Below are 23,288 nucleotides of genomic sequence, written 5' to 3'. Positions count from 1 at the left end.
AATGTACCTGGTTACTTGGGCCCATAGAATCACAAATTCTTAATACTAAAATTAGCAATATTAATTTTTAAATGGACTTATAGTTCCTCAATTCTATAAATGTTTTTTGGGATCCTGTGTATATTTTCCCCAAGGAACAAAAAAGATGTTTGTTACACCATATTGAAGAACATAGCTTGTCAATCTAAAATAAAAATGAATTCTGTTAGATAAATGGAGTTCTGAAAATGGCATGGAATTGTATTGTACCTTTAAGAATAAGCTACTTTCAAGTCAAGTTCTAGGTTGCTTAGCAACAGAATGTTTGCTGCCCTGAAAAACTCAGCTTAATTTTGCCTCGTCTCTTTCTTGTGTTTCCTTCCCAAATTGTTGCTCTGTTACACAGGAGGTGAAATGCCCCAGGAAGCCCCTCAACAATCTTCTGACCAAGATGAACAAAAGGCAGAAGCTTACTTGGAGAAAACCAGTGATTATTACCGAGTGAGCCACAATTTGCCCGCCAGGTTCAATAACCCTGGGTGGTTTCGGAACTACAGGTAAGAAAGGGAACTGTATGGGAATAATATTGTAAAGAGATGGGAGGTAGGAAGGGTTTATAGAATAGGAACTAGCGATGAGACCTTCGACAGCAAAATGCCATGGTCTAGATGCCCTACCTAATGTACTTAGGCTGCCTGATTACAGAGGATACAGAAGCAACATGATCAAAACTACCCGTCTAAATTAGGGGAATAAATTTTTAGGAGTCTCGGCCTGTTTCCATAGTGGCTGTATTTAAGGCCATGCCATACAGGCTCCAAACATACCTCTCCTTGAAGTAGCCCCTGAAGACTCTGAAGTTGAAGGGGCTCCAACAGATCAACCTGGAAGCCTGTCTAGAAGCTGTGGACATGGGCTCTGACCTACTAATCCAGAATTCTGCGTCTCCAAGGCAAGATATCTATGGAGTCTTCCCAGAATCCTCCAGGAAGACATTGTGTTTTTCATCCAATACTCATCTGAGCTAATCTCTATTAATTTAAGGGGTGTGGGGGCAGCTAGATGGTGCAGCGGTAAAGCACCAGCCCTGGATCCAAGAGGACCTTAGTTCAAATCCGGCCTCACACACTTGACACTTACAGGCTGTGTGACCCTGGGCAAGTCACTTAACCCTCATTGCCCTCCCCCCCCCAAAAAAAATTTAAGGGGTGTGGAGGGAGGGCTGTCCTAGGGGAAGTAACGGGGTCTCTGCCCTTTGGTTTGTTTAGGCTTACGGAGGGGTGTATGTGTATGTGTGTGTGTCTAGAAACAAAACCGGGCATAACCAGAGACAGGGAGAAGATGACAGTCTATTCCAGTGCTTCTTCTGGGAAGTCAATATTGCCCAATGGGGGTTCTCAATTTCCCCATCATTTGCATACCTTCCCCCAGGAGATTCTCCTAGTGTTATTCTAGACAAAAAAAAAGTCATTAAAGTGATCTGAACTGAGATATGACTTAGATAAAACAATTGAATGCATAGTAAAATGTGTTTTTTATCTAATAGGACTAAGAAAACTCATCCAGTATACAGGACATCTAACCAAACCTACGGTAGCAGAACACCTACTGTACATGAAATGCCTGTAAGTATGAGATGGGCTCAGGAGAGATGGAAGGTTTCTATGGAAGAAGAGACCAAAATTTTAGGCACTGGTTTAAGGAGAGACAAATTGGGAGGGGGGAGAGAAGATGGTGGTAGAAACCGCAAAAAGTGGTAACATGGGCAAGGGCATAGAACTCGGAGACAGGATGTCTGAATTCTATTCCTGGTTTTGTCATTGACTCCTTCTGTGATCCCTGCCTTCATTCACTTACCACGAGGGCAGGTGCTGTTACCTAAACTTCCATCTCCCTCAGCAATGGGCACAATTGTTCTTAAATACAGTCTGCTGAATATATTGTCTACGTAAAGTATCTGACAAAGGTCAGTGTCACTTATTTTATTTTTTTTTATGGCAGGGCAATGAGGGTTAAATGACTTGCCCAGAGTCACACAGCTAGTAATTGTTAAGTGTCTGAGGCCAAATTTGAACTCAGGTCCTCCTGAATCCAGGGCCAGTGCTCTATCCACTGTGCCACCTGGCTGCCCCTCAGTGTCACTTATTTTAATAGGCCTGGTAAATAATCAGTCATTTTTCAGTCATGTTTGACTATTCATGAGCCCACTTGGGATTTTATTGGCAAAGCAAGATACAGGAGTAGTTTGCCATTTACTTCTTTAGCTCATTTAACAGATGAGGAAACAGGCAAACAGGGTTAGGTGACTTGCCCAGGGTCACAGAGCTAGTAAGTATGTAAAGTCAGATTTGAATTCAGGAAGATTCAATGAATCTTCCTGACTCCAGGCCCAGCACTTTAGCCACTATGCCACCTAGTAGGCCTAAATAACATCAAATTACATAGAATTATATCATGAAGACTTAGAACTAATTTTATTTCTGAAAAGATGTTAATGCTGATACAATCTATGGTGGTATCCCAGTGATGATTGAAAGAGTTTCACAGAGCAGAAAGTGCACCAAACAGAGCCAGAAAATTGGATTCGAATCCTGCTTTGGCCACTTACTACCTATGTGATCTTGGGTAACTATTAAGTGATGAAGGAAGCTATTTAACTTTCCAGCTGTCTATTGTCCTTACTTGTAGTACCTATGGGTGTACGTACTATATGCCAGGGATAATGGTTGGGGTGAAAGAAGTGCTTTGCAAAGCACTATAAATAAACTGTTATCCCTACTAATTAAAGTTTTTCTTCTTTTTTTTTTCCAGAAAAGTTTTCATACCACACCACATACTTTTACTCAGCATTATGGGAGTTGTGGGATGTACAGAAACAACGGTTTTAATGTCTACACTGACAAGAGCATTGTGACAGGCACTGATAATTTCATCACATATTATGATCGATTGAACTTCCATCCCAGTTACAATGCTAATAAACCATCAATCTGTGATTAATGAGCACTCCCCCCTCTCTGAATGATAATCCTGTTTCTAGATTGTAGTCTTCTGAACAATCAGTGTAATCAGTTCCTGTTAAATTGACTGGGTTTTAAAAGTATGGCTATACTGAACTTTACTAAAAGTTTCTGTATGTTTCTGAGGCAGTAAAACATACAAAGTACAAATTATCTCTTGTTTTAACCTCATTGTTATTTTGGGTATAAAAATAACCTTCTACTAAGCATTTCAACAAAGATGAGAACCAATAGAAATACAATGAATTCTAGGAATTGACTGAAATGGATAATCAAGGCACCGGGCCTTAGACAGTGCTTGGTTTTTTAGTTGATAAATGGATATGCAATGATAACTGCTCTCTGTAGTGTTACCTGGAAACATTTTCATGATCATATGGAAGTGCCACTGAAGATAAAGTGTAATGGAAAGGTTTTGGATGATTTCCTGCCACTCACAATCTACTTGAGTGTTGCATCATGGCATTGTGACAGCCAATGGGGCATAACCTCTGGCAGGGTCTACCATGCTAAAAGCTTGTGTCTGTTGTTGAAAGAGCAGCCTAGCCAAGTTTGGAGAGGCTTATCACCAGGTGAACTGCAGGGGGATGGATTTCTTTGCTATAGTAAATGATCTTTCAGAGTTGCTAAGGTGTAGAGGGATTACAATCATAATGTCTGAAGACAAAGAAATCTTTTTTGATCCTTAAAGTATATAAAAAACTGTGTGACAATGTTCTATTTCTGGCTAATGGAATTCAAACCTAATGTCTTAATACTAAGTAATCTCAGATTTCTTATAACCTAATAATATTTGCATATAGTATTTTGGAAAACAGTTATGAAAAAAACAAAAAAATAGATCACACATTTCTGTCTTCCTAAATGTTATAGAGATTACATTTTAAGTGGCTTGTATTTCTATTGTAGGTTATCTGGTATAATATATATGATAGTAATGCTAAATGATTCTAAAAGGGTAATGCAAGGAAATTTACCAACTGATAACAATAAATTTGCTACACTAAAATTTATATAGTCTAGTTCTAAGGCTATCTTTAAGTGCCAAGAAGTAGGTGAGAAAATAATGGGTCTTGGAACTCCCAAAGGCCCCAGCTTGAGGGGATTGATTGGATTAAGATTGATTGGATTGACTGACTTGGCTGATTAACTCACTTAAATTCAATTAAAACCACACCTGCCTGGCCCTCAAGAGGGTTTGTTCTCAGAGGCTGTGAACTCTGACCTCAACACGGGACCACCCTCAAGTCCAGTGAACCAATGGATTTAGGTGATACTAGCCAATTAGCTTGAAGCAGGGTGTAAGGACCGCCTCTCCTCTGGACTCAGAGGAAGCTACCAGGCTTGTGGTGGAGGACTTGGAGGAAGAAGCAGGCCAGGATGGAGGTATAGGCTAGGTAGGCCTTTTCTTAACTTTCTGACCCAGGTGTTCTCTTTTTACTAATACTTGGTATGCTTTAATAAATGCTTAATGCCCCCAAACTGGTGCTAAAGCTTCTAATTTATAAGTAACAAACATATTATAAACCCCAGCTAATTTCTGAAACTTGGGACAGTAAATAAGGCAACTACCCATTTAATTTTACATGTCACAAGTAAATATTTTACTTAACTGGGTATACTTAAAATAATGAACAAAGGAGTGCTCTGGTTGTTTTGTAGTCATGATTTTTAAAAAATGAATAATGTAGTTGTCAGAAAAAATAGATATATTGTAATAGTAAAATCTCTGTGTCCTGAACATTAGTTTTTCCCAAACAAATCCACTTTATGCTCCTTGCTACAAAGACAGAATCTAACAATATATCCCACCTTATTATGTGTTATTTGTGTACTTGTTTTCTTACTAAGACTAGACTATAAACTTGAGGTAAGGAACTATCTTTCTTCTATTTTAGGGGGTCCTCCAGTATGTAGTACAATGACTTTTCAGTAAGCATAGAATAACAAGATTTTCTGTCCTAAGAATCCACTCAAGAAGGATATCCATGTACTAGATCATATATGTTACTAGAATAGCATTCCCTTGAAACAGGGGTAGCTGGTGGTAAAGTGTATAGACTTCCAGGTCTGGAGTCAGGAAGACTCTTCTTCCTGAGTTCAAATCTAGCCTCAGACACTTACTAGCTATGTGACCCCAGGCAAGTCACTTAATTCTGTTTGTCTCAGTTTCCTCACCTGTCAAATGAGCTGGAAAAGGAAATGGCAAACCACTCCTGTATCTCTGCCAAGAAAACCCCAAATGCGGTCACAGAGTTGGACAGGATTAAAAATGACTAAACAACAACTCAAAACAGTAAAGAAGGCCCTGTTGGAGAGGAATGCTTGATTGTGGGTTGGCCCAGAACTCTTTCATCAGACAAACATTCCATCCAGAATAATGATTTTTTTCCCTTTCCTAATCTAAAAGAGAATCTATATTAAAAGAAGTAATATAAAAAATGACCAATAATCAATGAAAATTTCATATGTGTGACAATATAACAATTAAACATAACGATCTTGAAGACATGGAGATAAAAACCCAAAACCAAAACCAAACTCGACCCTGTGACTTCCTGCATGGCTATTCTAATTATGAGCTTCAAAGAACTTCATTTGATGAAGTAGAATCTGTCAAACTTTCTACTGAGTGGCTGGAGGTTAAACTTCTTACACAGAAGCTCTGGGGACAATATGACATAAGGCTCTACTGTCAACTCTGGATCAAGAGAAACCGAATGAGAAGAGCTGCAAAACATACAAGGGAAATGCCAGTCACTGATAAGTATAAGGTAAATATTTTGCTAGCTCTCTACATACAGAAAACAGTAAGCCTTAGTTACGTATGGGGTAACTTGTGGGAGAGAATTTAGTTAAGGTTGTATCTTCTACCGTGAAACTTTAACATTTGACAAAATGTTAGCCGTGATAGAAGGGGCGAAAAAAGTCTTTTGTTTGGTATACAATTCAATATAACCATTCCAGTCGTGTCTGAAGATGATATATTTATATAGTGCTTTATGGTTTGTAAAACCATATAGGCAGCTAGGTGGTACAATGGATAAAGCTCTAGGCTTAGAGGCAATGAGACCTCAATTCAAATCCAGTCTCAAATACTTACTAGCTGTGTGACCTTAAGAACTCACTTAATCTTTGTCTGCTTCAGTTTCCTCAACTATAAAATGAAGATAACAACCAGGTCATGAGGTTATTGTGAGGATAAAATAAGTTGATTTCTAAAAAAGCAATTAGGATAGTACCTGTCACAGGCATGTAGTTGGCACTATATAAACACCAGATTTTATTACTATATGTTATCTCATTTGATCCTTACAACAACTCTGTGAGATAGGTGCTATTATTTCCATTTTTTGGATGAGGAAACTGAAGCTGAAGAATGACTTGTACTGGATCACACAGCTAGTAAATATCTGAATCAGGATTTGAATTCAGGTCTTGACTCCAGATCCAGCATTCTTACCCACGGCACCACCTAGATACTCTGTACTGTTTTGTTGTTGTTGTTGTTGTTGGTTTTTGTTTTGCAGGGTAATGAGGGTTAAGTGACTTACCCAGGGTCACACAGCTAGCGTCAAGTGTCTGAGGCCAGATTTGAACTCAGGTCCTCCTGAATCCAGGTCTAGTGCTTTATCCACTGTCCCACCTAGCTGCCCCCGATGCCCTGTACTGTTAATCAAATAATAGGTCACAAGTTTGTCAAATGTAAGGACAACTACATCACCATACCAATGAATTAACTTTTTCTACCCAAGTTATCATCAGAATCAGAAAGAAAATGAGGTACAAGGGAACTTGAGTAGGTTAAAAACCCCAATGCATCCATCAGAAGATGGAATGTCATATGTGGGGAATAGGAAACAGGTCAGTTTGATGGCCCAGAGAGTATCATATGCTCTTTAGTTTGTTTTTCATAGGTGACTTTATATTATTAAGGATGTGAAGAGCTTATTTTGTTTAGCATTTTAAAAGTTATTAGGAGGGGCAGCTAGGTGGCGCAGTGGATAGAGCACCAGCCCTGGAGTCAGGAGTACCTGAGTTCAAATCTGGCCTCAGACACGTAACACACACTTACTAGCTGTGTGACCCTGGGCAAGTCACTTAACCCCAACTGCCTCACTTAAAAAAAAAAAAAGTTATTAGGAATGTGTTTGATTATTCCTAGCTATTTGATTTACATCTTGCCTCTTCTACCAGACAATAAATTCCAGGGGGAAAAGGACTATGCCATTTATTTATTTTATATTCTTCATTTTGTCTAGCACAGTACTGTGCATGAATAAAATTTTTAAATGCTGGCTGAATGAAGGAGTAGTGTGCAGAATTAAGGAGGTCAATATGAAACAGGCAGAAGTTGGCCTTACATTGTTTCTTCATTCACTGCACTGGGACAGCTTTTGTTTGGTTACTATTAAGACCTTAAAGTTGAGATGTACTCAATAATACTCAAAGCATTATGTTGTTTCTTACTCTGTGGTCTTTGAGATTGGTCAAGTAAGTAAGATCCTAAGTATAAAGATTCTTATTCTTATGTCATACCTTAATTAACTAGGATTTTTTTTTTACTGTGAAGTGGATAGGTTTTAAAATAAAACTTAAAATTACATTCTGAGATAACAAAAAGCACAAAAAACTGGTTTTCATGGTTCGTGAACAGTCCTGTTTATTAGTTTTTAAAACTTATGAATTTATACCATTTCTTATATACAAAACAAGTTGATTTTTGTTTTTAATTTAAAAAGTGCTCTTTAAAAAGGAAATGACATTTAAAGCACAGATTACATGGGTTTATATTTTACTTGGAAGCACTTAAGTGAACCAATCTTCTACAAAAAAAAAAAAAGATATAAACACACAGACACCAATTGGAGCATCAGATAGAAATTTCAATCCTAAAATTGTTTTACCAAAATTTTCCAATAAGGACACATTCAACACAAATGGTACCTTGTTTCATATTCAGGTATTAATATGAATCACTGCTTAAACTTGTGGAAAAATAACATACAGAAAAACTCATCTGAATTTTAAAATACCAACTAACTCCAATTCTAAACTTAGGACAAAACACTGTTCTAGGCACACCATAGCTAAGTTAGGTAAAAAGTTTTTAAAAATGAAATGTTCTTCTGCAAAATGATGGTCAGACAACAAAAATCTAGTGTTGACCAATACAAGTTTGATGAGTAAATAAATGCCCATAATTTAAATGTCTTAACATGTTGATGCCCTGCAGCCCTAAGCCCACAATGGAAGTAGAAAAATCGCTGTCTTTCACTATAATAACATATGACTAATACCATTCTATCTCATTTCAATGGTCTATAATCCATTGGCAGAAAACTACCCCATCAGAATATACCATGAAACAAAGAAATTCTCATTGACTCCATTTAAAAAATTTATCATGGAAGTCTGCTGCCCTCATTAAATGGTTCAATCACTGTATAAAGAGCTTTGAAAGGCAATTGCTATGACAACTGAATTATGGTTTGAAAAGAAATTTCTAATATAAGGAAGACATACTTACATATGTGGTTGTAAGTTCCATGAGGGCAAGGATTTTGCCTTAGTTATCTCTGTATCTCTCTCAGCACCTAGCACAGTGCCTTACAGATTGAAGGTGCTTATTAAATGATCGCTAAATGGATGTATAACGTGTATCTCAAGACAATATATACATATAGCCTCTGTGTGTATATAGATACACACATATGATTGACTTGGGGCACTGAAAACATTTGATAGATAGTAGATCATAATGCCCCAGGAAATTATTCAAAACATGTTATATGTGTTTCAAGTGTTTTAGGTTTTCTATATTCAACTAGATTTAAGTTCATTTAAAGGTAAAAGCTGAGTTTTCATTTCTTATTAATCCCTCCACAATATCTAATATTGCATTTTGCACACTGCTGGTGCTCAATAAATGTTTGGTGATTGATTTTCCTAAGCAGCTATAAACATTGCTTATTTTATTGCACATATCAAGAAAGGGATGAAATTTAAAATACATACATAACTTTCATATTTTACAACCACTATTAAAAAATTTTAAAAAGTAGATCCAATACAAAAAGCAGTTAATTTAGATTTTGTAACTGTTCAGTTACAGAACAAGATTATATATTAGAAAACTTCAGATGACTTTTACCAGGCATACTTTGGAAATATAAATTGTATGGTAGATATAATACTGCTACTGAAATAATTTTATTTGGGATTTCTCAGCTTAAAAGTGGAGAGCTCAAACAACTGTTCAACTGTACTTGTGCTTTGAAACATTTACTGTTCAAAAGTTCTCCCTCTTACACTCTTTTTGACCTGTGATTTCATCCTTAGAGGGAAATCCTATAAAAAATAAGTGAGGAAGTCCCCTTACATCAATATAGATCACCACATCCTCTGAAATAGAGAGGAAATAGAGAGCTTTTTCAAGTTAGTGAAAGAGTTGTCATAAAATATGCTCAGGAGTTTATTGAGACTAATGGGATCGGTATTTAAGAGGTTATGTCCCCAAAGTCTGTTTAACTTTGGATAGAAAATGGTCCATAAGAAGTTTTACTGACATGATACCTTTGCCCTGAAACACCAAAAGAATTTGCTATTTAAAGAGTCTCATCAATGACTTTTTAGACCTCCAAAGTTTGATAGCTAAAAATTTTCATCAGTAATTAGTCAAATATTACATATATTTAAAGTTGGCAGTGTTAGTAATTACTGGAGAAGCCTAGGTTTGTCTAGTCTATTTTGGGTTCCTCACAGTTACTAATTCCACATGGGTGTTTTCCCATCTATAATAATACATGACCACAGAATACTGTAGTTACACATATTCTAGAAAATTAACTACTGGATTAAAAAAATTTCATTACTGCACTTTAAATAATGTATAAAATGCTACAAATCTATATTTACCCAGGACATACCTGTTAATAGAAATATTTGTTTCACATTAGTATACATATGTACATGTGAACGCATATTAGCAACTCCAGACAACTGCTTTCTCCCCTTTAAATACCAAGCTCTCTAAATAATTGTTGAGCTCTATTTAGCAGTTCTAGTTCTCTATCTACACTCAATTATTTTATACAAAGACTCATGAAAACCATGAAAAAAATCTACTTACAAATTTAGGATCTTTCCCTTTCCCACTGAATTTCTGCTTTCCTCTATGGAGGTGCCATTAAATTCACTGGAATCATTCTCTAATACTTTCTGATCTTGGGCATCTTTATCAACAATCCTTCTATTTCTTAAATTTAGCATTTTCCCTCCTGAACTGAATTTCTTTACTTCATGTATGTTTAATTCTGCCCGTGTCTTTCTACTTTGCCAGTCAGACCCTTCCTTTTTCAAAAGCAAGTATGAACTTCCAAATATTCCTGAATCTTTGCTCAATTTGTTCTCTTTTAATGAGGTGAAGAGGGGCACCTGCAAAGGGACTGCCTGGTTTGAATCTAAAAGACTTGTTTGTTTGCTACCTTGAGATGTACTTTTTCCAAAATTAAATACTCCAGTTGGAATCAGAGAATGAAATCCTGCCAAATGTAAACTTTGCTGATGATCTATTGTATACTTTGCAGAACTCTTTGTTTGATCCTTTAATCTTTTTTCTCTTTCCTTCCTATGATTCCCTTTCTGCATTGTTTCTTTACCTCCTGTGTGAAGCACACAAATATTCTGGAACACTCCCTCATGAACAAAATCACTTTGCAGAGCATAATGTCTATTGTTTAAAAGCAAATTTCTCTCACTTTCAGGTACACATTTTTGATCACGTGTACTTTTGCAGCAACATTTTCCCTGAAAAGGGCTACTTTTTTCTGGAGTGGTATTATCAGTAATATAGTAGTTCTGCAACCTACTGGCAACATTTTCTGTATCAGTGGGTTCGAGACTTTTTTGACTTTGGTCTTTGATACAGACATCTTTCTTATCTACTGGTGTTTCCTTTACAGATAAACTGCCACAACAACTTTTAGGTGTCACTGTCTCATGTTTTGTTTTTACAGCCAAAGTAGAATGGAGGTAGATATTCCCAGGACAAGATGTACTTTTCCTACCATCATTTAAAATATTTATTGCACTTTGTATTACAGTTTTATCAGAGATTTTTAGGTCCTCAGCTTTCTGAGAAACTATCTTATTCTTTTGACTTTGGCTAGATAATAAGCCAGGCAGATGCCCCACAGACGGATGCTTCTCTTTTCCACTAACAATCTCAGGCTTAGAAACTCCCCCTATATCAAGAGCTGTTGTTATACTACCCTGCTTAATTTCTGAACTGCTCATGGAATATTTGGCTTTTTCTGCCAAAAACTTTCTAATTTCTTGTTCAATGCTATCATCACTATCCACTGAACTACTGTCATCAGACAGTGAGATTGTACTGATTGCAGAGTTCCGATTTTCACTGATTTCCATATCGTTTGAAACTAAAATAGGTTTTGAGAAAATTTTTTTCTCCAATTGGAATGCCAGCTGTAGATCCTCTTGCTTCTTTTCCTGTTTCCCTCTTTCTGTTCTGTTGTTACAAGTGTTCAAAGATTTCTTTACTGTGTTCTCCCTATTGTCTTTTTTAGAACCCGGGAGGCAGCTTTTCAGTAAGTGAGGACTCTTATCTTTCCAGTGTTTTTGGAGCTTATTAAATTTATCTAAAAATTGAGTTCCTGTGCTACTAAGCTTAACCTTTTTTTTACAGTGAGGTTTGGAGTCCCTGCATCTTTTCTTTAATTTGCGCTTTGATCTTAATAGGTCCTTAATAGCAGTATCAAGGTCTTCATCACTGTCCAAAGAACTACTTTTATCCCCAGACCCAGGCCTCTCTTGTTCCAAATTTCTCCCCTGTGCTACTTTACCATGGGCTTGTGATAAACCACTTCTCAGATCTAAGGCAATGTGCTCATCAATCAGCCCAACTAAATTGGAAGAGAGGAACTGACAAGTCATCTCATCCTCTCTGCTTTCAGAGTTACAGATTTTATCCTGACTGCTCAAATCTTTTTTTTCTTGGAACATATGAATTTTCACCTGACCATACTCGGTTTCCTGTGGGCACTCTCTTTCTAACCCTTTAGTTTTCTTCGGTGTTAGTTGCTTCACCACTTTCCTTTCCCCTTTAAGTTTCCTTTTGCAACACAGTGATAACTTCAGTGTCTTAGAAAGAGGGACTTTGGGGCTACTGCCCTGATTACTGTGTTCAGGCAATAGTGGTCCCTGTACAGACTTGGAGAGGTTTTCAGGTTTGGCCAGTAAATGTTCTGATTGTGCCTTAAGAGCCAAAAAGGTTCTGATTTCTTGCTCAATGCTATCATCACTGTCTACCAAGCTGCTATCACTGTCAGGGTGGGAAGGCACATTTTGGGAAGAGAAGAGAGGGTTTGTAGAAAGTGATCTGTCATTGCTTTCCACATGGGAAGGCATGATTGTTTTGTAAATGTCAAGTATAGCTTCCGCACACATTAATTCAGCAGATGTTTCAGCCTGGAATGAGGGTTGTACTGTAAACTCACATTTGGCAATTGTATTCATGGGAGGTGTAGAAACTTTGGTTTCTTTCAGTGGTTTAAAGAGTTTGTTGGAGTCACAGCTACTATTGCTCAGTTCTGTAGCCTTTGTAGCAGTCTGTTTCCTCTTGCTATTCAATGTTTTTTTGTGGCTTTCAAGCAAGGCACTTTTTGAAGAACCAACTGCAATACTTGCGGCCAAGTCTGATACTTTGTCATTTCGGGGCTGTGTTTTTTGCAATAGGTTATTATCCACTGTAGAACTGGCTTCCTTTCTCGTTTTCTCCAATTGGTACATCTGAATGGCTTCTTCAATGCCATCATCACTACTTGAATCAGATATCTCATATACAAGAGCTGCACTTTTGATTCTTTGTTCCCTTCTATTTGCCCAGGAATGCTTTTTCTCTACACCTTTATTTTGTGCTGTTTCTAAAGGATGGCACCCTGCCAGTTTAGGAAGTGCCAGCCTTATATTAGTAAAGTTTTCAGATTCTGTGCTGATTCTAGGCTTGAAGCACTTGGGCTGTACATTAGTCTTCCCCAATTCTGGATACTGTTTGAAGATTAGCTCTTTACATCCTTGCTTTAAATCTTGGCGATTTGATTTGACAAAGGATTCTTTACTGGATTTAGAGACTGCTTTCTCCAAGACTTCTTTTTGCTCTGTTCTTTTATCCAAAGGGATACCATACTTATGGACTTCTTGTTGCTTCTTCTCATTTAGGAACTGCTCTATTTCAGCTTGTATGCTTTGCTCAAAAGAGTCATCACTACTTACACTAAGAGGAGAACTAGTTCTTGGCTTTTCATGGATTCTCTTGGGATTACAAATGACAGCTTCTGATATCACATCAGATTTACATTTCACAGGAGGTAGGTGAGTGGTCACATTGTTCTGAGGGAGATCTTCTTGTTTGACTCTGTTATTCCCAACTGTTGTACCAAAACAAGATGCATTGCTGCTGGGTGATGACTGAATAGAGTTGCTTTTCTCCTTTAGATATTCCTGTATTGCTTGCTCTATCTCCCGGTCCACAGAATCATCACTGTCTGATTCCAATACAAGAGGTCCAAACTCTGAGGAGTCATCTTCCATGTGGTCAAATTCAGTAGACAATTCACTTTTGGCATATGTAGAGTGCTCTTTAAGCACAATTGTATTAGCAGCTGCGATTCTGGCTCCTTTGTATTTACCTCCCCTTTGATTTTTCTGCATAATGTACTCATTGTTCATGCCCAAGGAAGCCTCCTCACTTTGCAGGTTGTTTATGATCATTTGAACTTTTGCACTTACAGATGCTCTAGCAATATCCTCTTCAGATTCTGAGAAACACACAGGAAATCTAAAACTCCCTGACTGTCCAAATGATTCCCATTTTGACTGTAGAGCAATCACAGGAGGGGCATTCATTAGAAACATTCTAGCAGACAATGATGGAGTGTGCAAAGGGACGATTTTTTTATGTTTATATCCGTTTCACATCCTGTGAAGAAACAAAGAAAGGGCCATTTATATTCTAAGTACAAGAAACCCATGATGTTAATAACCAGCATGACAGAATTGGTAATGTCTTCTTATGGTATTTCAATTTTGCCATGAATATCAAAATTCCCTAGAAGTTCCTTTATACATAATTCCCTAAAAGTATATCAAGAAAAAAAATACACAAACTTTTAAACTAATATTTGCCTAATACTGTCATTGTCTCCTGTAGTCATATTTAATTTGTAAAAATAATTACCACCAATTCTGCTCAGGGGAAAGTCATACCACTTTTAATCCTGTGGTGGCATGGAATACTGAAATATATCAAACTAAACAGCTATTGTGATTCAAATCAGCTTCTGGGCTCTTTATGTAATCTTATGAAATTAGTGGAGCCTTCCACTGATTCAATTTACTTGTGTATCTCTTTTAGTTAAAAGTAGCTATATAGTGGGTGGCTAGGTGGCATAGTGAATTAAGCACTGGTCCTGGATTCAGAAGCACCTGAGTTCAAATACAGCCTCAGACACTTGACACTTACTAGCTGTGTGACCCTGGGCAAGTCACTTAACCCCAATTACCTCACCAAAAAAAATCATCGTGTATTATGTTAATAATAAATTTAATTCTTTAATCACTGGAGTGATATGTAAGTATGTGGCAAAGCTTTGTTATTTACACTTATGTGGGATAATTTGGTAATCTTACTACTTCTAAGAAGAGAAAATGGAAATTTTTCATTGTGACCAGGCTTAGAATCATAAAATATGAGAACTGGAAAAGAACATTAGAATTCAGCTAATTTGACTTTTTCATTGTGGAAATGAAGAAATAAAGGCCCAGAGAAGGGAAGACTAAGTTAGTGATAGAGATGGGAGTAGAGACCACGTGTCTGATTCTTAAGTCAGGGGGCATTCCATTAATCAGTTGTGCTGCCATCTCCAATGGGGAGCATGTAATGGTGTGACCTACAAAATGAATGAGGAAACTGAGCTGAATAGGAAGCATTTTAGCTTGCAACTATTACTACAAATTATGAAAATTTAGGTTATAGTTTTCTCCATCATAATGACACATTTTCCTTTAAGCTAATACTTAAACTATTTATCTGGTTTTTACAAGTCTACAACACAGACTCCTCCCAAAGGGGAACTGAAATACTAAATATCTATAGATATACATTGGCTAGATGATCATAAAAAAGAGCAAGATGCTCTTAAAAAAACAAAAACATTTCTGGAGCAGTAGTTTGGGGTTGGGGGATCTGTATTCAAATTCTAGCCCTGAAATTTACTGCCCCATATTATTATTTTTTTTTTTAGTGAGGCGATTGGGGTTAAGTGACTTGCCCAGGGTCACACAGCTAGTAAGTGTTAAGTGTCTGAGGCTGGATTTGAACTCAGGTACTCCTGAATCCCGGGCCGGTGCTCTATCCACTTCGCCACCTAGCTAACCCTGCCCCATATGATTTTGTCAAGTTATTTAACCTTTCTGAGCCAGGGTCTCTTCTGTAAATTAAAAGGATTGGACTAAATGACCTCTAAGGTTCCTTCCTCTCTAAAGCTATAATTCTATCATCCTATGAATAATTAGCAGTTGCAAAAAAGAAAATTATGAAGCAAATGAAATGATTTATATTCCAAGTGTGAAACTATAATGTCATCATTTAAATGCAATTACTTGAAGAGGTTCTCCTCAGGAGTGAATTCTATGACATTGAAAAGTTGATTTAGTTTTTAAAATGCCTCAGAGCTGACTCTTAATTGTTTCATTTACATGTCCTTTTAACTTTTTACCTCTCTCTTTAAAGATTTATCACAGCTGCACCCATTTAGCATTATATTTTTCTCCAAATTGAAGAATAAAAATTGAACTATACTAAAATGACACAGAAATCACAAGAGTTTAACAACTTGTAATGCAATTCCCCTACTTGCTACCTCCCCTGCAACAAACAGATCAGAGCTTCTTAAACTGTGGATCTCCACACTGAATTGTGGTGGTTGTGAAAATTTGGCAACAGTAAAAGGTTATGTATACCTATTTTATATGCCTATATACTCGGGTCGAGTAAAAATTTCTCAGGCAAAAAGGGATTGCAAGTGGGAAAAGTTTAAGAAGCCCTGAAACCATGAAAATTTGCCTTTCCTCTGACATAAGAACAAAGAAATGGCTTCTTTGTGAAGTCTGTTGTGTGGTGGAACGGGAACATTTATAAAAAGAGATTAATATTTCGTTATTATTAAGCATACATTTTTGGCTTAAATCTAGGATTTCATTTCACTGTGGAATAAAGGAAATCATTGGTGTGGAAACCCTTTGCAATTTAGAGTGTGAAAGTTGTATGAAGGTACTGAGAAGTTAAGTGATTTGTCCAAGGCCAAACAACTAGTATATGTCATGGGCTCCAAGGCTGACCCTTTATCCACTATGCCACAAGATTCTCAAACAGCTCTTAAGTCTAAGATTACATGAATTGAACTGAGATTTCACTTCTTCTCTTTCCTCTTCACTAAAAGGAACTACGGTCCTAACCAAAATTCTGAAAAAAGTCTGTAGACAACCTATGTGCACTGGATGAGTTAAAGTAGCTTGGAATACTGAAGTTTTAAAACCATAGTAATATAAAGTTTAATTAAAAATAAAAACAAAAATAAACTGTGGTCACGAAATTTGGCAGAAAGAAATATACTTAATGAAAATGATTCAAAAATGAAAGCTGTTTTTAAGAACACACATTGAACTGGTCCAACCACACAGAAAATGACTTGAAACTATACCCAAAGGGCCATAAAACTGCTTAACCTTTGACCCAACAATACTGTTACTAGGTCTGTACTCCAAACAGATCAAAGAAAAAGGAAAAGGGCCCATATGTACAAAAAATATTTATAGTAACTCTTTTTTGTGGTGGCAAAGAATTGGAAACAGTGAGGATGCTCATCAATTGGGGAATGGCTGAACTAGTTGTATATGATTGTGATGGAATACTATTGTGCTGTAAGAAATGACAAAGGAGGGGCAGCTAGGTGGCGCAGTGGATAGAGTACCGGCCCTGGAGTCAGGAGTACCTGGGTTCAAATCCAGCCTCAGACACTTAACACTTACTAGTTGTGTGACCCCTGGGCAAGTCACTTAACCCCAATTGCCTCACTTAAAAAAAAAAAAAAGGAAAAAAAAAGAAATGACAAAGGAGATGGTTTCAGAAAAACCTGGGAAGACTTATACAACCTGATGCAAAGTGAAGTGAGTAGAATTATAACACTGTACACAATAACAGCAATATTGTAATGTCAACCAACTGAGACTTAGCTTTTCTGATCAATGCAGTGATCCCACGCAATTCCAAAGGACCCATAATGAAACATACTATCCACCTCCAGAGAGAGAATTTTAGAACTGAGTGCAGATTTAATCACATTTTCTTTATTTTTATTGCTTACCCCTCCCTGCATTGTTAATGAGGAATTGTATATTGCATGACTGATTCATATAGAAATGGGTATCTTATTTCTTGTCTTCTCAATTGGTGGGGAAGGGGAAGGAGGAAGGGAAAGAATTTGGAACTGAAAATATATATATTTTTTTTGGTGAGGCAATTGGGGTTAAGTGACTTGCCCAGGGTCACACAGCTAGTAAGTGTCAAAGTATCTGAGGTTGGATTTCAACTCAGGTTCTCCTTAATCCAAGACCAGTGCTTTATCCACTGTGCCACCCAGCTGCCCCTGGAAATAAATTTTTTTAAAAAAGAATACACACTGGAACAAAATGTACCTGTTCACAGTTAATCTATATTATTATATTTTTAATAAAAATTGACATAAGGAGATACATTCTTGGGGAAATGATATAAGCTTCGGTACATAATAGAGGTTTGTGGTTTCATTTGAAATCTTTGTTTTTCTGTGCATATGGAAAGGTTCATGTTGCTGTTTTTCAAGGCCATAATAAAAAATAAAAAAGGGGGAGGAAAAGAATATGAGCTCTACCTGGTCAATGATTTCTACTTATATAAGCTGTGCCATCACTATTCTGATAAGAAAATTGATGTGGGTTGTGTGTTTTTAAATGTTTAATACAGTTTGGATTACATATATGAGTTTTCTAAATTGTTTAACAATCTAGTTCAGGAATGAGCTTTAAAAAAGACAACCCAAAACATCCAAGATGAAATCTCCAAACACATTTCTCTTGGCAACATCTTACTGTTTTGATATTGTCAACTATAGTTTAAATAGACCTTAAATGTTAGATGAATCATTCTTTTAAACTGTACCAGGAATTCATGAGGCTTTTTTGAGGCAAAACTAAAAGTGGGCTTTGCCAAAATATAGTACCCACTGTGAATGCAATTGAATTGGGAGCAGAGTGCCCTGTGAATACTGCACACCTGCAGTTAAAAGCAAAATACAAGCTTGAACAAAAGAAGTTCTTTTTAAAAAGGGGATAGAAAGCACCTTAATCTCATTTCAGCTCAAGAATTAAGAATAAAAAAGATTTGTGGATTAAGGCAACAATTTATGAAGGAAAAAACAAAAATAAAAAAAATGCTCTAAATTTTTTATCAAGTTTTTTAAAATCAATTTTTATCAAGGGTTACTGTCAATCTAGAGCCTGGCATAGTGCTTTGTACATAATAAGCACTGATTTAATAACTATTTGTTGAATTGCTGAGGGATTAAACTTTACACCTTAGAAAAGGGCTCTGGGATAGGAGTGGTTCAGTTCTGGGCTTTACTATATATTTTGTTTGGGGTTTTTCCTTATTTTTTTAATGAAATTTTGAATTTAGTTTTAAAATACAAGAGGAAGAGGTATTATTTCAAGAATCATCTTGTTCCTAATTCAGGACCATGGTGAGTCAGAGAGAGATCCTTTCCCTGACAGTTAGAAGGGCTGTGGTTACCTTATAAGCAGGGTGTGTACTTTATATTTATGGACGAGCAATCCTGACACTATTAACAACATCACAACAGTTTTCCTACCTTTAACAAAGCTGCTGTAAGAGTTGTAGAAACTGTTTAGATGGGGACCACAAAGGATCAGGATATTACCCTATTTTGCATTCTTTGAACTTCAAATCTAGATGGTCGGGGGATAGTTTCTTAATTCTTGATCTTTACTTTGTCAGGCACTGATTAGGGACCTACTATGTGCGAGAATATGCTGTTCAATATTAGTCAAATACAATCATTCTTCCATCTCTAGCAATGGCCCCCAAAGAAACAGAAATGCCACCTCTCTTGAGGATTTACACTGTCCACAAAAAGTGTGCAAACAGATAATTCCATTCTGAATGGCTTTTAATTCTCAAAAGGCTGACATCTAAGAAGATTTCATTTGGGAGATCAGGGTGGAAGCCATTACGATGTCCTTTTTACAGAAGAAACTAAAGTATCGAGAGATTCTATATGTCCCCCTTCGGTTCCGAAAATTCCCCTCCCTTCCACCCCTCCCCCCACATTCCCCCTGGCTAATCCCTCCAGCGGGACAATAAAAACTGCTGCCCCGAAATTAGCCCCCGACCCTCGGATCCCCTCATCCAGGGGCTGGAGCCCAGATCCCACAGGGATTAGGTTCCTCCCCTTTCAGCTCTGCTAGACTTCTCCGGGGGGCAAAGCCCCTTCCCTCAAGACCCCCGTCTCCCAGGGATAACTGCCCTCCCCCCGGAGGGAAGACCCCCTCTCCGCACCCTGGGCAGCACATCCTCCGGCAGGCTCGGCCCAGCCACCTTCCCAGGCCCCGATGGACGCCGGCCTCTGGGCCCACTTTCTGACCTCCGTCCCCCGGTGCCTTCCCGGGCCCTGCCGCGCTGCCTGAGGCTCACCTTAGCCGAGGCCCGGTCCGGCCGTGGAGCGTGAGGCGGCGCGGAGCCGGCCCAAGGGACTGAGCCTCCCGGGGCCCGGGGCCTCCAGGGCCGCGGCTCCGCCCGCTTGGCCTCCCAGCTGAGCCGTGGCTCGCTCCGGAGGGCGCAGGGCGCCGCCTCCTCTCCCTCCTCCTGCCGCTGCCGCAGCCGCCGCAGCTGCCGCCGCCACCGCGGACGGTCCGGTCAGCCCCCGAAGCCCCCTCCCCTTCCCCGGGGGAGGAGACGGGAGGGCCACGGGGGCAGTGTGCTCCCCTCCTGAAGTCTCCCCCCCGGCCGAACCCTAAGCCACCTCCCCGCGCGCGCGCCCCCCTTCCTCGCGCTCTACCCCTCCCACCGCCCCGCCGGTCCGGGTTCCATCCGGGCGCGCGCTGAGGGAGTTGAGTGAGAAGGGCCTGGCCCCCTGCACCGGCCTCGGCCGGACTTAAGCTCTAGCAATTGAAAGACACTGAATGAGCGGAAGGCAACCTCCTAGTCCAGGAGTGATGATGAGCCCGAGGGGCTTTCCCAAGTCCTGGCATTTTATGAGTTTATGATCCAGGGTATGGGGTCTCCTATGTTCCCCTTTACCCGTTTCTCCGCACCTCCCTGCCTCCCACCCCACCCCACCCCGCAGCGCTCCTTCCAGCCAGAGTGGTGCACACCCAGTAGACATCGAGGCTCGTGCACGCGCAACGGGCTTCCCTTCGAGGCTGGGGTGCGCGCAATGTGCTGCCTATAGACCCTTTGTGCGCGCGCTGGGGGTTTGGAGGGGGGTGTTTTTGTTTGGTTCTTTACATTTTTCTACTAGGTACATTTGCAACCTCCCTTCCTGCGTTTACAACGCTACGGCTTTTGGTGTGGCTCTAAATCCTCCCTCCCTCCCCGACAAGACCCGGCGCTCGTTTACTCCGAGGCTCTACTCCTCCCCTCCCTCCCAGAGCTCCTACTATTAGTTCCTCAGTACCCTACCGTGTTCCCGAGGGTTGGGTGGGTTGGTGTGCACACTCGCTGGCGTGGGCGCAGGACGGGAAAGATGCTATCCGTGCATGCGCTGGTGGGGATGGGGGGGGGAACACCGGTTTGTTGCCAGTGAAGAAGGGGTGGCGATGTAGCTTTCGGGGTGTGTACGCGCCCAGACAGGCGGGAGGGAGCCGGGTGCCAGGGCTAGCGAGACGTTGGGGTGGCTGGTGGGGGGGGGGAATGGGGGCGGCTAAGGGGTGGGGGCGGGGGAGAGTGTGTAGTGCGCCTGTCCAGCCTCTAACCTGCAAACCCGATCTCAAATGGGGACGAAACTCGCAAGACAACTAACCGCTTGCCTCCCAGTCCTCTCAACTGTTTCTCTCCTCGACCTGCTCTACGGGCCCCTAGGTCTCTGCTACTCTCTTCCTAGGAAGGCAGGGAAGCAGCCACAGTGGTCAGAGCCTCTGGAAACTGCCTAGTAGCTTGGCATTAAGGGGACGGCATGCCTGCACTCTGGTAAAGTCTAAAGGCCTGGAATTTGGGAATACACCTGTCCTGTAGTAGAACACTGTCCCTGATCCTCCCTGGTCCCCCAAACTCCAGAACAGAGATTATGTTTCCTCCGTAATTTGAACTTTTTGGAACTGCCCCAGGGATGTTGCAGGCTGAAATTCTGGATCCTCTGGCTAAGTTCCACAAAGAAACACTCTACCTGTCCAGTACTCAGGCCTTGGCACCATCCGAGTGAATCCCTTTCTCTTGTAGGGTCCCCTTCACCTTGTGATGGCCTAGAAAGTCTAACAAAGGCGACCGGGAAAGGCTTCAGGCAGAAGGTGATGCTTGAGCTGAATCTTGAAAGAAACTATGAAATCCAGAATAGAAGTGAGGATGGGGAATAGCAGTGTGTTGTAGCATGGAAAGGGCATGGAATCTGGAGTCAGAGAACCTGGGTTGAAATCCCAGTTCTTCCATTTATTACCTGCTTAATGTGAGCAAGTCACTTATCCTCTATGAGTCTGTTTCCTCTTTGTAAAAGGACGGGGGATGGATTTGAAGTAGTCCAAGGTCCCATTTGGTTTTAAATCTAGGAGTCTATGCTACAATGGCATTCCAGGCATGGGAGATAACCAGTGTAAAGATAGAGATGGGAGAATGAGTATTTTCTGTCAGGAATAGCAACCCATCCCCAATCTCTGCTGAAGTCCCTCTTTTCTTTTAAGCCTCCAACTCAGATGCTCCCTGTTCACTCACCATTTCTCCTCTCTATAGCACTTCCTCACCAGAGAAAGTGATTTCTCTTTTCTTAAATTCCTGATAATACCTTGCCTGGCCAGCAGCTTTGCCCTTATCTCATTCTCCCTTTTTTCATAGTTCATGGGAGGGAACTGGGAGGGACCTTAGAGGTCATCTATTTCTTTACTTTACAGATGAGAAAACAGAGCTGGAGAGGTTAACTGATTTGCCCAAAGTCACATAGGAAGTAGGTGGCAGATCCAGGAACTCTGATTACAAATCCAGTGTTTTTTTCCTGATGCCACTCTGTTTCCCATTGTATGTTCTTGCCCCCTTAGGCTGTAAGCAGGGACCATGTCATACCTATCTTTTTATTCTCAACGTGCTGCAGAGGGTCTTGCACATCATAGATACCTCGTAAATGTCCATTTAATTGAATCCAATTGAATCAAAGCACCTAAGCCCTGTCTTTCTTCTGCTGCCTAATAGGATGTTATGAACACGGTATACTGCAATTTATGTGTGATGTCATTGTGGGTGGTCTCTCCAGTAATTCAGATCGCAATCCATCCATGCTTGCCTTTTGTGTGCAACTCTTGTACATATCCTTCTATAAGTTTGCAAAAAGTGGTCTACTCAGTGTGCTGAGGAGACCTTTGACCTCTTTTGACATCTAAATACCTGTGTGTGTGTGTGTGTGTGTGTGTGTGTGTGTGTGTCTGGGGGTTGGGTGGTGGTGGCAAGGCGTATTCAGAGAGGACTAGCACCTCTGGTGTGAGGGCTTGCTGAACCCTTTTCAGGGTTCATCCACCTTTGGTATCCACCTATCATCCAACTCTCACCTGTGGCTCCAAGAAACTTTATCATGCACAATAAAATTGTCTCATCAGATGGGTTAAACCAGGTTGAGGGTAACTAATAGGTCTTAAATCCATTGGTGAGTTGGGAGGATGTCTTTCCCTGGCAGAATGGGCAGATGAAAACAATCTGTTCCAACAGCAACGAAGGTGGCTGAAGCAGGATCTATGGAGCATTTAGAACTTGGTCAGATGCCAAGGTCATCAACTGTATCCCAGGCCACTGCTGGTCCCTGACTTCTGTCTTGCCACTGAACTTCAAAGACTCTGGAAAAGAGAGCGAGGGTGATGACTTTGCTTAACTCTGCCTCACTTAAATCTAATTCACAAGCAAGTCAAGACATCACCCATACCCCAACTTCATGATGTCATCGGTCCCGTTCCAAAACAAAG

At 39.8% G+C, this 23,288-nt stretch overlaps 2 protein-coding genes across 3 annotated transcripts; one reads left to right on the top strand and one right to left on the bottom strand.

Moving 5' to 3' along the window:
* Nucleotides 1-299: 299 nt before the first annotated feature.
* On the top strand, nucleotides 300-4,168 carry C2H9orf116 (chromosome 2 C9orf116 homolog). The gene is made up of 3 exons (XM_043987336.1): nucleotides 300-536; nucleotides 1,526-1,604; nucleotides 2,791-4,168. Exons 1-3 carry the CDS (start codon nucleotides 394-396, stop codon nucleotides 2,977-2,979), a joined length of 411 nt encoding a protein of 136 aa, XP_043843271.1. The 5' UTR covers nucleotides 300-393; the 3' UTR covers nucleotides 2,980-4,168.
* A 3,482-nt stretch (nucleotides 4,169-7,650) lies between these two features.
* On the bottom strand, nucleotides 7,651-20,896 carry PPP1R26 (protein phosphatase 1 regulatory subunit 26). Of its 2 annotated transcripts, none has more exons than XM_043987307.1 (2): nucleotides 20,815-20,896; nucleotides 7,651-13,998 (listed from the first exon to the last, which is right to left on the bottom strand). In XM_043987307.1, exon 2 carries the CDS (start codon nucleotides 13,932-13,934, stop codon nucleotides 10,128-10,130), a length of 3,807 nt encoding a protein of 1,268 aa, XP_043843242.1. In that variant the 5' UTR covers nucleotides 13,935-13,998; nucleotides 20,815-20,896; the 3' UTR covers nucleotides 7,651-10,127. The 2 variants fall into 2 exon arrangements, with proteins under 2 accessions (XP_043843242.1, XP_043843241.1); XM_043987306.1 differs by lacking the exon at nucleotides 20,815-20,896 and adding an exon at nucleotides 19,828-20,128.
* Between the last annotated feature and the right edge of the window lie 2,392 nt (nucleotides 20,897-23,288).

This window comes from Dromiciops gliroides, chromosome 2 (assembly GCF_019393635.1).
Source record: "Dromiciops gliroides isolate mDroGli1 chromosome 2, mDroGli1.pri, whole genome shotgun sequence".
In the NCBI taxonomy this organism is placed as follows: domain Eukaryota; kingdom Metazoa; phylum Chordata; class Mammalia; order Microbiotheria; family Microbiotheriidae; genus Dromiciops; species Dromiciops gliroides.
Note: the sequence above shows the minus strand (reverse complement) of the source record. Positions and strands in the feature narration are given on the sequence as shown.

Excerpts from the sequence above, each read along its gene's own strand:
- C2H9orf116 (XM_043987336.1), top strand. The coding sequence starts at position 394 with ATGCCCCAGGAAGCCCCTCAACAATCTTCTGACCAAGATGAACAAAAG. Across the intron at positions 537-1,525 it reads GGGTGGTTTCGGAACTACAG|GACTAAGAAAACTCATCCAG; the intron begins GTAAGAAAGGGA and ends TTTATCTAATAG. Across the intron at positions 1,605-2,790 it reads CTACTGTACATGAAATGCCT|AAAAGTTTTCATACCACACC; the intron begins GTAAGTATGAGA and ends TTTTTTTTCCAG.
- PPP1R26 (XM_043987307.1), bottom strand. The coding sequence starts at position 13,934 with ATGTTTCTAATGAATGCCCCTCCTGTGATTGCTCTACAGTCAAAATGG.